Below are 20,586 nucleotides of genomic sequence, written 5' to 3'. Positions count from 1 at the left end.
AGTGATAATTATTCCATTCCTTGATTCTCCTCCACAGTGTAATACCTTTATTATTCATAACACTCTCAGTTTGTTTTAAAATTAAAGATAATAAAATATTTTATAGTATTATTTCATTTTAAAATGGCCCTTTCTTTTCTAGTGTCATTAATTTTACTATTTATCTAATCATAAAGATTTTTGGATGGCAAGCTACTTGATATCAATAAATATTTTCAACCATATTCTGGGGAAGGAGGGCGCATTCTGCAGATCCGGACTCCAGAGGCAGTGACCAGCATTAAAAAGCGAGGAGAAAGTTTAGGATACACAGAAGGAGCTCTGTTGGATCTGGCCTTCATCATCATCCTCTGCTATATTCCTGCCATCTTGGTGGTCTTAGTCAGCTACAGACAGTAAGTATTCAAGGACACTAAACATGGATTGTTCTTTGAAGACCTATAGAAAATCATCTCTTGTAATGTGGCTTTGTAGTTGAAAAATATTGGTAATTCAACCATTCTGGGATTGCTTTATCTTTTTTGAACCAAATCACCTTCCTCAAAAGGAAAACATTACAAGCTTTCCACAAGCTTCTCATGTACAGCTCAAGGTCCCTGTGCTCCTAATATAATCTCATTCAGTAGGAGGATTAGCTTATTTCCTGTGGTTTTATTCATTCTTTGGATTAAATCCCTCCTGAGAGAAGCTCATAAGTATCCTAGAGAATATAACAATATAATCTTATATCCATATATCCATTTTACAAAGTTCCAAACAAAGGTATGAAACCTCACATATTGCCATAATAGATTTTCATCCATATGGCTAAATTTGCCTCCATGCAGATGATGATAGTGTTAACAAAATCATAATAAAATAATAGCATATCACGTGTAATTCTCCATGTGGTTTCTTCCTTCCTTGATCTAAGCTGTCTTATAATAGCTGGTTATATGTTTTGACTGAGTAGAGCCTTAATTTTCCATTTCCTACAGTGAAACTCTTCCATTTATAATATCTGTGCTTAAAAAGTTATTTGACCCTTCAAAATAATCAAGTAATTATTACTATTTAAATGTATATAGTTAAGGCACACTAGCAATATCCTTGATTTGATATTAGGTATCAGAAACTTTGTGACTGATGCATACACATTTTAAATATATCTCTACTGAAAAAAAATAGAAAGATGGTCAAGAAGTTAGGTAACTCTGAGGGTGCTACAAAGAGAAAATAAATAACAGACATCATGAATTATATAAATTACTTGATGTAACAAGTAGTAAGAAATAGTAGTAGAGCTGTTATTAATTATGTAAAATGTTTACTGAAAAAGTAAACTCTCAAACACTGAAAACTTCCTTCTGAATTGAGTATGGTAAGGTGATTTCAAACTGAAGTTGGAAAATTATGATCTACATGAAGATATTAGAGGAATATTTTCATCACAAAAACAATGTGAAGTTGCCAACATAATATTTAGGGTGATATATTTGAGCTTAATGTTTCCTTAATATGTCAATCAATATACTAAATCTGGAGGTATGATATACTAAATCTGAACAAATGATACTGGGAAAATTATTTTAGATTATTAATCCACTAATCCAATATTAATTTTCAAGTTTATTCTGTATTGTTACTTGTCCTTTTTCATCCATCTTTTTCCCAAAGGAGCAATTTTATATCCTGATAGGAAAGAAAATTAGTGAGAAAAGTTCTTATATTTGACATGCAATACAGTGATCAAAAGTGAAGCATTCATGTGGTATTATCAGCAGTCTGAAATTTAAAAAAATAAGATGCTTATACTTAAATATTTTATAGATAATTATTTAATTTTCTTTTTAGTACACATTTATTTCAGTTATCACTTTTTTTGTAGATTAACAGAATCACACAAAATGAGTTTTGCTCTGCTCATATATCAAAGAAAAATTCTAACATGTAAAGACCTAATGTTTGTACCTTCAAATTTTGCCTGTAAATAAGATTAAAATGGCTAGCTATTCTTTTATATTATGATGTGTCTTTGAAATTTGCTAGGTATAAAAAAGTACAAAGCAAATATGATGAAAATTGTAATGAATTTGATACTCTGCAGTTCTACCTTCCAATTTCAGCTTCAAAGTAAGGCCAAGAGTGTAATCAGTGCTTCCTGTAAGACTCACTTCATTCCTTTAATTTTCTTCAAGCTGAGTGAACCAACAAGTCAATTAGAAAGACCAGATCATCTTCAATTTTTCATTTCTGTTAGAATTGAAATTTATGTCACTGTGTTTTAATCCAGTTTTTCCTATTCCATTTAGCTCATTTATTTATTTTCCTGTAATGAATGTTTTAGCCCCTTTTATAACTATAATGGTAATAATGAAGTGCTTCCCACTTTCACTTTTTGAATTGAAATCCTTAGTCTCCCTACTATATCATTAACGGTCACTATGAGTTTAACCAGTAAATTATTCATGATTTAGAATAAGTTATATGTTAAAATATTATGAGCACAATATCTCTAATGTAGTTTTCTCTTTTTTCTTACTCATTGCTTTCCTAAACAGATTTAAAGTGTAAGTATAATTATGGATATTTTGCACATGATTTTATGTAATAGAAAAATAGAAACCATATATCCTGTTGATCAAGTGGTCATCCTGTTCAAAACTATGTACTAATTATTTGACTGGCATTTGTAATAGTGGTGCACTCTTTGGTTTGATATATATGGAATTGAGCTGATTTTAGAATTGGATATAACTGAAGTAAATATGAAATAAAGTGTTCTAATCATTTGTACCCTTTAGCGATATGTGCCCATAATAATAAAAAAAACAGAGATCCATCTCTAACACAAGAATCACAAGTATTCCTAAGAATAAAAAAAAATACAACATCTAACCAAATCTCCCTTCTGTATGTGCACACCTCACAGCCTCTGTGAAGTAATGTCAAAAGTATTTGAACAGTTTTTAAATAACTTTTCTCAAAATAGATGAAAAATAAATGAAAAATATCTTTTATATGCCTCATTTAATGAAGGTATCCATTAAACTTTTAATTATGCAATACAGTTATTAAAATTATTTTAAAAATTTTAATGGACATATAAAATTGTACATATTGATGGAGTTCCATTTATTGTTTTTATATATACATATATTGTGTAATGTTGAATTCGGGGTAAGCTTATCTGTATCTTCAAATACATATAGTTTATTTGTGTAAAAACATTAAAAATCCTTTTTATTCTACTTTTTCAAAATATACACAGCATTAGTGTTATCTATAGTCACCCTACTATGCAATCATACAATACTACAACTTATTTCCTTTAGCTGTAACTTTAAAATTATTACTTAATTTATCTTGCAAGTACTCCTATTAATTTTCCCCCTTCTTCAAGGAGCAAATATTTTAAAGAACTGAAGGACAAGTATAAGTCAGTGATATTTATGAGGATGCTTCTCTCACAGTATCATTCTATGAGTTCAAATAATTATGTAAAATATTATAAGTGGGCTCCTCTGATAACTGAACATCATTATTAAGATAGCTTGCTAAAAAGCATATGATTTCTAAAAAAAATTTTACAAAACAATCTTACTTTACCCAAGACGGCAAGCTGAATGCACCAAGACAGCACGAATTCTGTCTGCACTACCCGCAGCAAAGCCAGCAGCACCAGCGCCCGCTCCAATGGCAGCGCCTCCGCCACCCCCACCACCTCCAGGGGCACATCTCTATGAAGAACTTGGAGACAGTGCAATGTAAGTAGCCTTTCAGAAACTTTTAGAAGTAAATGGGTTTTGTTGGATACAGAGTGGTGTGTGTAATTCTAACCAGATGAAGAAATGCATTTTCAGTCTATTGGACCGTTTATTTCATTTTTATATATAAACAGAAAAAAAAGTTCAGAAGTAAAGTTTAAAAGTAATAGCAAAAGAAAAAAATCTAAGAGAAAAGTAGTACTTGAGAAAACAATCATAAATGTATTCCTAGGACATTAATATTATATGGACTCTCTCTGATGCCACGGTCATACAGACATCATCCCCTAAAAAATTCTGGGGAAAAAGTTTTTACACATGAGATGAAAAATTAAACAATCCTAAAACAGTCATTCCTTATTTGGGATCAAATCCAAACCCCCAATTTGTAATTGAAACTAAATTCTATAGTTTAAAATCATAGCCTTTTATAGGACACTATTTGGTGCCATTATATAAGATCTTCAGATCTGCATAAAATGTATCCATGTATTAAATGTCCAACTACATACAGAAAATACTTTTCATTATATTATTCTTACTTCTATTTCATTGAGTAACTGTAGAATGGTCACCAGTCCACATTAACATAAGTTCAAGAGTATTCTGAGCTTCCTAATCTTGCAACAAACATTGTTTAGTAATATTGATTTTATAAGTAATATTGGCACAATCTTTCTTAAAAATTTCACATAGTAGTCACATCTCACTTTTTGCAAAAACTTTGGCAGAAAATATGACAATGTGTGGTGAAATATAGATAGATTGCTATGGTTGCTCAATATTTCTCCTATACTACTTAGAATCTCCAAACAGTATTAAGTCATATCTTTAAAAAAGACAACTTAGTGTTAAAAGACTTAAAAGCTGTATCTGTCAAATGATTGTATTCATATAATCTGATTTTTTTGTTTATGTTTAACTTGTTTATATTTTTAAAATTCAAGAGTAATTCTTTGTAATGTTCTATAAAACTACCAAGCATATTTATAAATGTTTGCATACAGCTAAATTAAATTCAGAAACCCTTTTATTAACTAGAATTTGGTTAAGTAGAGGGACTGAAACATATCTCTAAATTTGTAGCATTTACTAGTAGGAGTAAAGCAAGCCTTAAAAATAATGAAATTCGCCTGTTAATTAGAAAAATGGTTTAAGCAGAGGTATTATTATTTGTTTGCTATATTATAATTTTATACTAGATTCTGTCTAGTTTCAGTATGTTAAAATTGTTATTAATGCTATTTTGACTAAAACTAAATTTAAAATTGTGTTTAATATGTGACATTTTATCTCTAAAATAATAATACAATATGGGATGTTTGCTTCAAATACATGTTTTCACTGTTTTTTATAAGTTGAAAATGAAGGTCTTTTTTTTGAACTACTGGTGAATGTAGGAATTGAGCCAATATGATTTGATTCTCTTCAATCTCTTTAACCACCTCTGCCAGCAACAACTTTAGAAAGAAAAAAAAAAGCAGCATGTGTAAAGTTAAGTGTGTTTCTATATGATAAGAATGAATGGTATGTGAGAATTTTAACAAAGACAGGTATCTGAATTCAAAGTAGTTTCAAAATGGTGATTTCCAAGAAGCCACATTTGTGAACTATATTTACTAGAAAAATTATAATAGATTTAGTAAAATATTTTGTAGTTATATGTGTCAAATATTTTAAGTTCTTTGTATTTAATTATCTTTAGGAAATGTTTTAACTTATCTATTCAAAAACTTTAATAGGAATTCTAATGATAGGGTACTATAAAATAAACTGGCTCCAAGTGAATTATTTGAAATCATTTTAAAAAATAAAAAATATCAACTCATTTTGTAAATTTCTTCAATAAGTAATCAATAACTTCACATAGTTTAAAATTTGTTCTATAATAGTCATCATGGTACTTCTATGGTACATCATGGTACTTTACTTTCTCCCAAACAAAATGTATCTTCTTTATAAATTAGTGTGCATTAATCTATTTGTTAGAGTTAAGGCATAGCAATTTGTAGTCTCATTTAAAATTTCTATTTTAGGATAATAATTATTCATTTTTCATACAGGCCAATTATATATTATATATATATTAATATATATTAATATATATATATAATAGATACATTGCTGGATATATTTTTTGTGATAAAACATCCAAATATGTACCATGTGATTTTATTTAGGACATTATTAAATATCATTCTTAATAAACACACAGAAAATCTTTAAAAACTCATGAATTTTTTTCTTGAATATAAGTATTAAATGTTTAAAGAAATTCCTGTTAGTATTTTTATAATCATCTTAAATTAACTATAGTTAAAACTTTCTTTTTTTCTATCACATGTTTTCTCTTTCTCACCTGTGGATACATAGGCATAAGTAAGTAAATAATATCATTCTAATACAAGGGCATTAGAAAATAGATGTGATAGAATAGATTAAATGGTATTTTACTATAACTACAGTGATCTTCATCTTTTACCACAGAATCATTTTCTTTTAAAAGGAAAACGTTATCTTCCACATCCAATTTACTTTTGGTGTCTTGGAATGCCTGAGCTTAAAACCAATATTCGATGTGACAAGCCTGGCTTTCAAGTTATCTTTGTTTTTAATTGAATACAAAAATATTTATAGATTCCCTTAAATTATAAATTATGTGATATCATTATTTAGATCATTTTGTCCAAGAGAGAGCAAATCAAGACCAGATGTCCACAAAAGCAATGACCAAGTAATGTGCAGTTAAATGAATTTTTACATACTTTAAAAAATATCTCTCCAATATCAGAAAACATAAAAGTGTTGGCTGCCAGATTATTCCAAATGGTCAGCACTTTCTGAATCACTCAGATGGGGCGACACTCTAGGTCCATCACTTAGCATTCTTTTTAGAACTTGTGTATTTTTGCCACATGACATGTTAACAACTTTGGCTTTATACATCATTTTATTGCCTAAACTATTACCTTGATTTTTCAACATGGCTATTTACTTCTTATTCAAAATATCCCCCCTTTTATTTCCATTTTTAATGGAATGTAAATATTAAAAAATTACTGAGATAAATTTGGTATTCTGTTTGCACTGGAGAGTAAACCCTAATTAGAGACAAATTTAAAGTCTACTACCCAAACTTTCTGGAGGAAGGTCCCGAAGCTTTCAATAAAGGCACTTAATTTGTGTTCTTTGGCTTTTCCAAATTTGTTTATATCTCAAAGCTACCATTTACAGAGGAGCAAATCTTCAATGACATTAAAGCCATATAATTTTAACGTAAATATTCTCAATAAGGGAAGTCTTTTCTAAAAATTAAATGAAGGAAATACCAGCAGCTCCTCAGCCAATTGGCATTATTTATAATGTTTTAAAATTAAGTTAAAATTTAAACAGGAAAATCATCTCTCTTCAGGATCATAGCATAAATTCAAATGTGATTTTGAATTTTGTGAGAAGTCTCCCTCTGTGTCTGTGGACTGTTAATTCTCATAATCTAAAAAATAAAATATCCCTTTCTGTATTCTTTTGCAAAATTTCTCACAGATCAGAGTACTTTTACCTCTAGGCCAGAATTATAGAGATGAAGGATAGTGGAGATAAACTGATTCAGATACAGCCAAGGATCTTTTATGCATAACTGTCAGCTCTGAGCATCCTCAAACAAGGCCAAGGATACAGAATCATAATGCTCCAAATTAAAGACAAGTTGCTTGTCTTTAATTTGGATCATTATGATTTATACATGAGTGAACTGTTATGTGAAGAGCTGGATACTTTTCTGTATCAAACTAACTGGGGTGGGGGAAAAAAGCAGTCTAGAGACTGACACATCTTTTTAAATAATTTTTTTATGCTACTCCCAACTCTCAAGATTTTACTGCCTTATCTTTTTGAGAATAGGAATCTGAAAGTAATGTTTTGCTTCAGTAAATTAGTGTTGTTTGGCATTTTATATTTTGAGATAGTAATGAGAACCATAAAAACATATTTCTCATGAAAGCTGTAACAAATTGTTTCCTTACATTTCATTATCTTCTTTTCTTTCAAGTCTTTTCCTTCTCTACCATTTTCAACAAAGCAGGGGAAATAACTCACTCTCAGAAGACAGGACAAATCAGCAAGTTGTGAAGCCCTTTTCTTCCAATACCATTGAGGCTCACAAGCCAGCTCATGTAGATGGATCACTTAAAAACAACCAACAGAAGTCTCCAAGAAAATTCACATTTCTATCCGATAAGGACGGCTTAAGTGCTTGTAACCCCCTTTATAAGGAAAAGATAGGTCCAGTATCAACACATTCAGACATTTCCTTGAGAACAGATTTTGAAGACCCATTTTTAGTGGAAACAAAAGTCAAGAGTCAGTCCCTGAGGGGCCCAAGAGAAAAGATTGAGAGGACGTGGAACCAGCCAGTCAGCTTACCTAGGAGACTGATGCGGAAGGTTCCAAACAGACCAGAAACCATAGATCTGATGCAATGGCAGAACACCTGGCAAAAAGCTGAAAATACAAGCAATGGAACCTACTCCAACAAAAATGGTAGTAGTAATCCATTGTTTACAACCGAAGATACATATCTGACCAAGAGAGAAGAAATAAGGCAAGGTGAACCACTGGCTATGAAAGAAACAGAACAATTGAAATCTCTAGCTTCAGACTCTTCATTTTCTTCTTCTTGGTCTCACCTCTCTTTCTCCACTTTGCCAACTATTTCAAGAAGTGTGGAACTCAAATCAGAGTCTGATGTTATCCCTTCTCCTACTGAATGCTCTTTGGAACTTTCTCCTGCAAGGTCTTGCGTTTCAAATTCTTCAGTCTTTAAGAGACAAACACCCCCGTGTATGTTGGATATTGAAACTGAAAGGAACGTTTTTGAAAATCTTCCCCATCCATGTAACATCTCTGACTTGTCTCCTTCCCCTCCTTCTCCTCCACCTCTTCCTCCTCCTCCTCTCCCTGCTCCTTCTCTTGTCCTAACTCCCTTTTCTTTTTCCTTTCCTCCTCCTCCTTCTTCTCCTCCTTGTAGTCCTCCTCCTCTTCCCCCTCTTCCTCCTTCTGTTCCTACTGTTTTTCCCCCTGCTTCTTTTTCTCTACCCCCCTTTCCTCCTCTACCTCCACCACCTCCTTCTCTTCCATGCCCACGGCCTCCTTCAGCTTCAGCTCTATCCACAGAGGGTGTTTGTATACCAGATATTAAATGCACTACATATATAACTCCTGCCAAGGAAATCAAAGCTGCTACAATGCACCTATACACATCAAAATCAGTAAGACAGACCCTCAAAAAGAACCAAAAGGCATCCTCAGACATATTAAAAACTTAGCAGAACTTGAAAAATCAATAGCTAACATGTACAGTCAAATACAAAAGAACTGTCCACCCACAAACATCTCAAAACTTCAAACTTCTTGCACTTCAGAGATAACAAATATGGGAATCACATCTGAACAAAACCAGGAGAATTCAAACAATACCGTGGAGGGAATTGAAAAACAATCGCACAGTCAATCTACTGCACTGTAATGTTGATTTTCCTATTTTAACTGTGAATCTTTTGTTGATCATAACTTCAAGCTGAACATCAAATTTGAACATCAAAGAAGATTCTACTGTTTTACCCAAAACTCAATGCAATGCTGTTTTTTCCATAGTTTTAATTTAAAAGATTATTAACTTTATCACTACTAACTCATGTAGTAGAGAAAATTACCTTAATTTTCTTAACTACAAAGTAGCATTATTTGTCCTACATTTATTTGAAAAGTAAGTAATTTTAATCTGTTTTTGATGGGGAGATATGGGCATGAAAGTTAGATACCCAACCTCACAAAAAGGACTGTTTATTATGTTGATGCTTTCATTTTACTTTTTGATCATTATTTCATATGAATGTTCCAGGAAAAGATAGCCTATTAAAAATAAGCTAAAAGTCATACCATATATTCTGTTTTTCTTTTTTTTGTTTTGTTCTCTTGAAGCCTATGTATTTGGTAGGAAGAAATACTTCCAAAGTAATATGCTAAGTACTCAGAAATGTAGGGGATGACAGGCTTAGGTGTTTCAAAATAAACCCCAGGTGCTATAATATGTAGTCATCTGTTTTCTTTTAACAACATCCTTTACTCTGGTTTGCTTTTGTCTTACTAGTATGCTCATAAATTTGATAAATCTTTTACTTTTTTCAATTGCTATCTTATTTATTTCTCATTGTGCATTCCCTTCTCTTCTTTATAATGCAAATAAATCTTGAGATGTTGACTTTTGTAAGACATTTCATTGTTCCCACAAGTGTTTAAAGTGCTATTTAATTTTTGCTCTGTCACATTATTATATCATCTCTTTAATTATAATTTTAAAGATTCTCCTTCAAAGAAAATATTTATGTGCAGTTTAATAAATGAAATAATATTAAATTTAAATACAAAATCAAGAGGTATTATATTTGGTGAACTATCACCAGTTTTATCTAGGCCTTTTGCTCCTTGTTTTCAGCAAGAAGATAAAAATTTATACTATGGAAATATATTTCTTTAGTTCAAATAGTTGTTAATATCTTAGAGCTCTATTCTTGTTAAATTCCTAAATATTAGTTAAACTAAGGAAAATCTTCCTAAATTCTTCACTGAGCATATTTTAGCCCAATTTCATATTTATACATGCATATACATATTATTATATATAATGATATATATGCATGTCTGTATATGTGTATATAATGTATAGTATGTGACCATCAAGTAATTGCTTTGTTTTGCCCATAAAACATGTGGAATGGATTTCATCTAGTGGAAATCCCTATTTTTGAATGGAAGCACAATTATTTTTTTATTTCTGGAATTTTAATATTTTAGAAGATATGTCTGCCCAGAGAAAGGTACATTTGTAAATTAGCTCTATATGTATGTTCCAAGAAACAGCAGAAATATTGCAAATAATCTATGATTGTTATCTAGATTCTCTTATTTCTTTGAAATAACAGAAACTTCCATTCAAGCTAAGCTTGATAGTTAGTTAAATATATTCACATAGTTTGAGGGGCCTACATTTTGCCATCTTAAAGATTTGTTCAGCCCTGATATTATGTGACATTTCTTTGAGAATTTGATCTGGCATTACTAATTAACAAGGTTATATTTTTTAAAAAATCTGTAAGTTTAATTATTTTCATTAGCTCATCTGCTTCAGATTCTTTTCATCCGAAACAAGAGTAATTTCTTGCTCGGGGTTCTTGAACCTGATTTTTTTCTCTCTTTCACTGAAAAACTTCAGTTGGAGTTTTTGTTGGCAGCTGGTCATATGCATGAGAACTTGTGCTAGTTGGCGGACTCTGACAAGGTATTTTTCACAATTATGTGAGCATTTAATGTGAGTGTGTGTATTTTTAAGCTAATTTATATAACTTTTTGTGAAACTTAGAATTCCTTGATATTGAAATTTCTAACTAGTGACCAACAAAATATTATAACAAATTCAAATAATATTTTTGTGTAAGGACCTAAGCATTATTAAATTGTTATATTGCCTTTTCTATAATATTTTAATATTTGTGTAATCTAAATTCTTTAATATTTTATAGTTTTCAAATGAAACATTCATTCTGTTTTTTTTTTTAGATTTTAGGCAAGTTTTATTTTTTTATTATTTTTTTATTGGTTGTTCAAAACATTACAAAGCTCTTGACATATCATGTTTTATACTTAATAGTCTTTCATTGACACATTGCATTTGGAGTTCTCTGAGTTCCTCATAAATGTCAGTTAAAATATCTTCTGTAATATGAGACCTATAAATATTATTTGAGTATACAAACTCAATAACCTAATCTCTACGACCTGACAACCAGTCTCTAGAAAGGGAATATTTTTATACTATATTTGTTGAGATCCAATTAACACATAAGGAGCTATTAGATATCTTATTTAAAATACATATCATTGAATATATGCTAAAATTAAAATGCATCAATATTATATTACTGATTTTATAATTATCAATAGTTATGGTTTGAAAACATTCAGGGAATTATAAACATTGACTTTATTTTGTAACAATTTTATTTCTCCCTTTGAGCTAAACCAAGCAATATAAATAACTACCTGAAAGGCAACAAAAAGATTAATAAAAACAGTATTTTTTATGTCTGTTATTTAGGGAAAACATTGATAATGAATAGAAATTGAAATATATAGAAAATAACAGTTACTTTTGTTTGTGTATTTTTGTGTGATTCACATGGCTCGTTTATCATTATTAAAACCAAGCTATGAGTTTTCTCTAAGTTTTCTCTAAAAGAAATTGAAAGGAAGTTTAAAAGGTCTAAATTTTTAAAAGCATTAGAAGGATGATCATTCCCACAATATTAGCAGAAACAAATATAGGCACTCTATAAAATTTACTATAGAACTCTTTAAAAAAGTAGTATTTATAATATATTAAATTAAATTTATCACCAACAGTTTCAGCAAACAGTGTGTTAAAAAATTAAGATGCTTTCAGATAAATAGACTTTAATCTGATGATGACCTTGGAGTTTTTAAAAAATATTTTACAAAGGTTGTTTGGTTGGAATTCCTAATAAATCTTCACTATAGTAGTATGTTAATTTCATATAGTATGTTCAACAGCATCAATTTAATACTTTACATTAATAATTCAGTTTATAATAAATATAACTTTCTTATAATTACTTACATTCACATTGAATATGCTATGCCCTTTTTTCTTTCTCAAGTAAGGTCAAATACCACACCAATTTGTGGTCCATGAACTTTATTAAGATTTATGCACTAGTGAATATTTGGCTATTATATTTAACATTTTGACTTTATTGCTAATGATATAATTGACCCTTAAAAGGTAGTCTATATTTTGAATTCATTATTCTTATAACTAAGTTGACATATTCAAATATATATATATATATATATACCTTGCCATCATTTGGAAGATGAAACTCTAGTTATGGAGATAATTTTTCATCTTGTGCCCACTATATTCTTCATATATAAAAAACACATCTTTCTCCCACTGAATATTTTTTATATAGATCAAGGCTCATATAGAACAGAGATACATTGGATTATTATTATCCCAATTGATCACAACGGAGTAAAAAATGTGTGTTGCTATACACTATTTAGATAAAATAGTTTTTGTATATTCTGTTGTACATACAAAATGAGGGCTTGGGGTGATAACTGTTTTTAGTAATTCATGCATGAAACTTTGGTCTTCCTTTCTTGTTCATGCCACAAAATATATTTCCCACTTAGGCAGTGTTTAGTAAAAGTTATCTATTTTACTCAGATTCTTTTAAATGGCCCTTATGGATAATTTAATCTGAAAATCTGGGTATTTAATTCTTCTTTCTTTATTTCTGCCTTTCAGGAGAGGTTATGCACCAGAGGTAAGGGATTTATGGTGTTATATCAAGATTCCTGGGCGATTATTTGTGTAATAGGCAGGACTAATATACATTGTTTTGAAGCAAGATTATTCTTCTTCAATTCAACCAAAGCATGCAAATAAACTTTTCTACTTCTTTTCTTTTATATATGTTGCTTCTCTTCTTTAAGGTTTTAAGACTATGGTTCAATGGATAAACAAAGATCAATTGCTTACATTTTCAAGGATAAATTTATTTGTCCTGAATTACACTTACTCAGTATTGTCATACTCCCTTAAATTCATCTTTCTAATATTATAATCTAATTTAGAAATTATGGGATTGCTTAATGTTTGGTCTTATACCAATCTAAAACTTTTTCTTATCACTATATTGGAATGGAGTTTGACTTATTTATTTTAAATTCTGATTGTTAGTACATTTAAGTTTTCTGCTGCATTACTGTGACTCAGTCTACAGAGAACATACCTGGCACTTTGATCAATAGCATTTGGCTCACTATATTATAATTAATGTTAACAATGAAGTTATTGAGAACCTAGTTAAATTTAACATATAGCTTCTTAGTCAAGAGAAATAAGTATATGACCTAAATGGCTTATACTTTAGGATGCACAAATCCTATATTATATAGAAATCAAGTTGAATGCCTGTATGAATATCAGGTTTCAGGCATGATTATAGCATCTCAAACTAAAACTTCCCTCACCTTTAAATGAGTACCATAACTAGACTAACTCACTAACAGTTGTATTATAAGATGTCCAATCTTCAATTAAATATTTACTTTATTGTTCATGTCCAACAGATGTTTCATTCATGGAATTATCTCCCAGAATCTTCTACTCACCTTTCCAGTGCTTTCTTTAAGATGTGTGATATAATTATTAAGCCCCTAAGAGTTGATAATCCTAAATTTAAACTTTATGTCTTGGTCTCATCCTGTTAAAGTCTAAATTATCATGAAACTAACCATTTGTGAATGATTTCCCTATTCACAAAAGACTTTGTATAAAAACTCCATTGACTTTTGATAAAAAGCAGAAGGAATGAGTATCATGTCTTGAATATGATCTCAAATACACTACAACTGTATCATTCTATGTGTTCTACTGTTCTTCCCAATGAATCTGATTATATTTAATATGACTGGAGAGAAAAAAGAGGGACAATTTAAAACAAATATAAACTTGTTAAAAATAATTATATCATGCTTAAAGTGCTCTTAGAAGCATAAACAGTTCTTTGTGCTATGAAACTTAAAAAATCTTTCTAGAATTTTTTTTGTTACGGTTATTAAATTTGGTGTTAATTAAAACAATTATGAAATTAAACAAATGAATCCTTTATTACTTAGTGTTCCAATATAGAGAATTAGCCAAAATATTATTTAATGTTTTTGATAGCTGTCACATAAATAATGAACCATAATCCCAAAGTAACCAGTTTTAAGCTGTCGCCTTTTTTCCCCCCTCTCTTCTCAACCATAACCTACTTTTCCCATCTGAATTATTTTCTAAGTATTTTTCTTTTAATTTCCTTTGGCAGCAACAACAACTGCTGAGGCCTTCTCTTCTTAAACCAGAGGTATCAATTTTCGTTTTCTTTTCAACCTTACTAAACCTTCACAATATATTTATGTGACTTTAGCACTTTTATGTTCATCTTACATGTAGACAGAGTGGGTGGCTGCCAGTATGGTATAATTTTACAAGAGAGAGAAAAGCTACATTTCCAGAGAAATGCTAAACATATTTGATAACTCAAATTCCATATGGGTAATATCACTCTCTAGAAATTAGGCAAATAATATTGCATTAAAAATAAGCCATCTGGCTGGGGCTGGGGCTCAGTGGTAGTATACTTGCCTGGCATGAGTGAGGCACTGGGGCTGAGTGTCAGCAGCACATATAAATAAATAAAGGTCTATAAAAAAACTAAAAAAAAATTAAAAATAAGCCATCATTGAATGAAGCAATTCATGAATCTGATCAGTATTTACCTAAATATATAGAGATTCAACAGATCCATGCTTGAAGTCAGACCTAAATTAGGCAAAATCTAAAGAAAGAATGCTAACATCTGTCCTGATTCAAAATATTGTCTTTGGGCACATGTGTATTGCACAGTGTCTGTGATATTTTTTTTTTCTGAAATTTGAAAAAAATTTTCAAGTTTATATAATAAATTCATATTATTTATGTATAATAGCATGTCTATATATTGCCAAAATTAAAAATAATGTAGTGCTAGTTTAAAATACTTTTCTTTGTGATAAATTTAGCTTTTTATAAGCTACATTTATAAACATTTTAGTCCTTTTCTTTTAGAACAGAATCCTACCTTTTCTAAAGAGAGACATCTCTTGCTTAGAATTTAGTCATCATAATCTGGAGATTGGGTGGCAGGGATATCCAGGTTTTAAAGATTTTTAACAAAAATTTACATGAAGAGAATAATTTCCAGAATATAGACTCAGTAAACTCAAGGTTAAAGTCTAAACACCAATTATTAACTGTAAAAGCCCTGCAAGATATGCATCCTCCTGAACATCAATTTCATATTCTAAAAAATGTTGGTAGTAATGTCCAATATATTGATATCTAGTTAAGCAATTGGAATGTAGCAGGATGAAATTCAATAAATGATAGTTATAATAGTTGTTTTGGTTTACATAGATGTTTATAATAATAAGATCCAAATAAACTTTATATTCTCTGATCAGCAACAAATATTAATTTTTAAAATAAAATTAAATGTTTGATCTACCCATAAAATCATTTTTTAGTACATTATTTTGCATGATTTTCTAAAATCCAGTATTTCCCAACTAAAGAGATGCTAAAAGAGACTGCATGGTACATAAAGAGGAGGAGCATTCCATTGAATTTTTAGGTCAATTCAGGGGTCTTACCAGTCACTAGGTCCTTCCCCAGTTTCTTAATTTCCTCCCTTTTCCTCTCTCTGTCTCTTTCCCTTTGCTTCCCCTCCCCCTTCTTTTTGTTTTTGCAGTACTAGGGATTAAACCCAGTGGCATGATAATGCTATTACATCTACTACTTCTTTAGTATTTTGTAATTTTTATTTTAAGACAGGGTCTTGCTAAGTTACCCAGTCTATGCTTGTACTTGGGATCCTCCTACCTCAGCCTTCTGACTCACTGGTGTTAATAGAATGCACCATAGCGCACAGCCCTCTGTTTCTTTTTTTGAAGTGATGTTTCTCTACTCTTCATTCATGAGCTGTATAAGCATTCAAAAGGCATAGTTCAAGTCATTCTTTTCTGTTAATTTCTATCCTCTTTTTCCAGCTAAGTCACTGCAGAGTGATTGACTGAGTCAAGACTCTCTTGCTGAGTTTCCTGGGCTCCTATGCCAGTCCTATCTCTGCTTTATTACACTTTCAAAGTAATTGATGCTGGATATATAATGTTGTTATGGAGAGCTGAGCCTTACTCTCTCTCTCTAGGAAAAAAGAACATGTCCATATATTATTATCAGAATTTATTAAAATTCTACTTTAAAACCACTTGAAAGTCTTAATCTATGTATATTACATTAAAGACACATTGGTCAAGAAGTATAAATGTATTGATTCTGAGTCTTAGTGCATTTTAAAAGAATGAAAGTATTACATTGTTAGATGACTCAAAAATGTAAGTTTACCATTGTGTTACCATTATCTTTTTTCAATTTTTTAATTTGAACAACTTAAATCTACACTATTACTTTGTTTTAATTCCTTACTGTTCTTTCTTAATCCAATCCCATTTCCTGCTTCTTATTTTTTGTTGCTATTGTTGTTGAAGTAAATACTGTAGCTACAAAGAAGTGCAAATCCTTTCATATGGTTACATATTAAGAATGCCCAAACACATTTTACCAGATCTCCAGAAGCTCCTTTATGTTGACATCCAGATACTGATTTCCCTTCTCCTAATCACTCAACTGGCTTGTAGCACACATCTTAGTCTGTTTTTGAACATACAAGCTGAATAATACAGTGTTTTTTATGTGTATGTGACTTCTTTTGCTGATCATTCTGTTTGAGAGATTCACCTGTATTGTGGTGTATTTAGCTCATGGGCTTTTGCATTGGTTCTGACTTTTTGCTGTCATGAATAATGCATTTTGGTGCACAAGTGTATATGTACTTGGGTATATAATTATAAATTGAATTTATTTGAAAGATGGATACATATATTTTACTATTATTGACATTTTCCTGAGGATTTTACCAATTTATCATCTCTCTAGAATTGTATAAAGGTCCCAGTTATCCCATGTTCCTCCCAACACATAGTATTGCTTATTATTATTATTTGTGATTTCTGTAATTTTGATGGGCAAACTGATCTAGTTTTAACATCATAATTGAATATCTCTGCATTTGGTTCAAAGTATTTGTAAACTGTAAAGTTGTTATGTAGATTATTAGTAGATCAGAATAGTCACAAACTTTAAAAAACTGTAGGAACCAGAGAATGTAGTTTATCAGATGCAAAACAAAGGCAGGTGGCAGATTTAAGATGATAATGAGTATAGTTGTAGCATAGTGTGGTTGAATAATATGGTTGGGCATGATATAGTAACCAAGAGAGAATATGGTTACCATACTACCATCTAAATCTTTGACATGTAGAAACATGGTATTTGTGCTGCCCTCTTTCTGCTTTTCAAGAGAAAATAAAAACCCATATTTTTGGTGGCATTCTCTAAGGGTTGAGGGCAAATAATTCAATATTTTTAAATCAGTTTGGCCAATCTTAGCCAAAATAAAAGTCATTATCTATACTTATCTTGCAGGCTATTAATTTCCACACTTCCTAAGTGATGTATTTGTGGCATCAGAGAAGGGCAATTTTTTCCCATCTCATTAGTACACTTGGATTAAGGAAATTAATTCTTAGGAATAGCATATAATCTTAAGTAAATATCAACCTATTTTCCTGTAGATAGCTATGCTTTTTCATCCTCTTATTCTATTGCAAATTTAATTTGATTAGTCATTTCTTAACATGTCAAAACAGAATTAAAAAAGTAAATTTAAGGAAATTACATTTAACATTTAATTGTTGTTGAAAATTATTCTAATATATATTCCTCAGGAAAAAATATTTTTATAAGAACATAGTTGAAAAAAATCAGTATAATCTGGAGTTTAGAAGTAGAAATGTTGACAGGATCCTTTCATTTAAAGAAGGCCTTCTCCAGGTGTAATAATGCATACCTGCAATTCTAGCTTCCCATTCAGGAAGCTGAGACAAGAAGAGGTCAAAGTGAGGCCTACTTGGACAACTTAGCAAGACCCTGTCTCAAAGTAAAACAATATTTTAAAAACAGTCTTAAATCCAGAAGTGGCATTAAGTGCCTTAAAATGTAAACATCCTTGGGAGACATCACACAGTCTCAGATTCTATTAGAGTATAAATTATTATTATCAAAAAATTTTAGATAGTTTAAATAAATGGGAGAATAGTAGAAAACCATTGGTAGAAAGATGAAAACATGCTACAGATAATGTTATAATTTTTGTCAATTCCAAAGGCTATTAATAATGTAATTGAAGATAGTTAAGTTTAACCGTCTATTTGTAATTTTAAAAGTCATTCAGGAATAAGTGAATATACTCATTTGAAAATATTAAGATATTTTTAATTAGGAAAAAGTTACTTCCTCTTCCTTTAAGTAAAATCTAATTATACAATCTTATTTTTTTGTGAGTACTTAGAAAACAGACAAAAAAGGGATGTGTTTAAATAACACTTTTAATTATAGTTATTTTGGCAGGAATATTTTCAGAATCATCAAATTCTAGGTGTGGAAATCTTACTTCGAGCTGAACTGTGATAAGAATTTGTTTTCAAATGCAATTTCTCTTTTTGAACAATAGGAGTTATACATGGAGTCTGGAATTGATCCTGGCCAGGAATATGGACAAGATTATTACAGTTATGAGCATAGGTACATCTTCAGATTTTTTTATTCAGAATCTTATATAGTATTTATAAATAATAGGAAGCCATTTATTGATTTTCTTGCTAGCATTTATTATTTCAAAGTCATTTCATTAGTTTTATATTTGAAAAATGAGTAATGTATCTACCTTTAATTTCAATCAAGTTTTAAGCATTTTTCTATTTGGCATATATTGTAATTTTAGAAATGTATTAAAATTATTCATATTTATTTAAATGTGAAATAAAAGTCAAACATATTTGCTCAATTCCTAAATTCACCTTTATCTTCATGTGATATGCTTAACATTTTTTAAACCAGTCTAGGTAAAGTTTTGCTCAAAAATGATTAGAAGGTGGAAAACATACTTAAGAATCCAATAACAAGTATTTCAAAGGTTATTTCTCCACATGTACACTTCACTGCTTAAAGGAATGCAACAGAAGAATGTATATCCATTGTCAACCATGTTTGAAAAAACCTTCAGTATGAATATGTAGACTTTACGTTCTGAATCAGCTATTATACTTTCAGAAGGAACATATTTTGTGTTCTACATTATTCACTTCATTAAGGAGCATTATGCCTTTTGTTCTCATTCTATTCTCTCAAAACTTATATCTAAAATAACTCAACTCTCTTTATTGTTATTCCAGGGTACCATTATTGCAAAAATCTTTGGTCATCAGGTAGTAGTTCTTACCCTATAGTTTTGTAGCTAATTTAAAAGGAGCATAATAGATGCTATACAATATCTGTAGACTGAATGGTGAAGAAAAAGAAGAAAACAGAGATCATTCATGGTAGATTATACATATACCACAGGAAAAAAGTACTTAAGGTTTTTAGTTTCTTTTACAGGTAAGAAATGCCTCAATATGGAAGTCGCCATCGATTGTTACCACCTGCTTGACAGGAGGAATACCATGAAGTGGTTGGTGAAGCTGAGGAGGAATATGAGGAGGAAGCGGTAAATTACCATAATTCCATTATGTGGGATAATATTGAAGAACAACATTTTAAATTCTATTTGACTACCAGTATAGAGACTATTTCCACCTTTAAAAAATCCTATTCATTTACCAATTGTTTTCCACAGAAATTTAACATTGCTGGTCATTTTATTGCTTTATCTATGGAGGGAATTAATTTTAATAGTTTAATCTGTTTCCTTCTATAAAGTGTTAAATATCTGGAAAAAGCTACAATAATTTTGTTTCCTAAAATTGTAAATATTGCTCCATGAACATAATATATAATCAAATGTGTTTAAAAATATACAACACAATGGCTACTTTTGTACCTACACTGCCTAACATATCTAAAAATCATGAAAAATAGTCTCCATCTTTCAATCATTGGAAAAGGATAAATTATTTCTACCTACATATCTGAGGAAATTATGTAATCATGCATAAACTAGTATGAACCAATTTTATCAAATTCTTTGCCTACACTATTAATTTGGCAGATTTA

General features: G+C 30.2%; 1 protein-coding gene and 1 pseudogene across 1 annotated transcript in view; both read left to right on the top strand.

The window, feature by feature from the left end:
* The window catches only part of LOC120885679 (protocadherin-15-like), a 189,507-nt gene that overhangs the window by 167,550 nt on the left and 1,371 nt on the right, over positions 1–20,586 (top strand). Inside the window, 5 exon segments of the mRNA XM_078027797.1 lie at positions 177–395; positions 2,541–2,549; positions 3,594–3,746; positions 6,120–6,125; positions 19,972–20,080. Coding sequence (XP_077883923.1) covers positions 177–395; positions 2,541–2,549; positions 3,594–3,746; positions 6,120–6,125; positions 19,972–20,080 — 496 coding nt within the window.
* Positions 6,458–9,413, top strand: LOC144368181 (protocadherin-15 pseudogene; annotated as a pseudogene).

The sequence above is a fragment of the Ictidomys tridecemlineatus genome, chromosome 11 (genome assembly GCF_052094955.1).
Source record: "Ictidomys tridecemlineatus isolate mIctTri1 chromosome 11, mIctTri1.hap1, whole genome shotgun sequence".
Taxonomy (NCBI): Eukaryota; Metazoa; Chordata; class Mammalia; order Rodentia; family Sciuridae; genus Ictidomys; species Ictidomys tridecemlineatus.
This window is presented reverse-complemented; position numbering and strand designations above follow the sequence as displayed.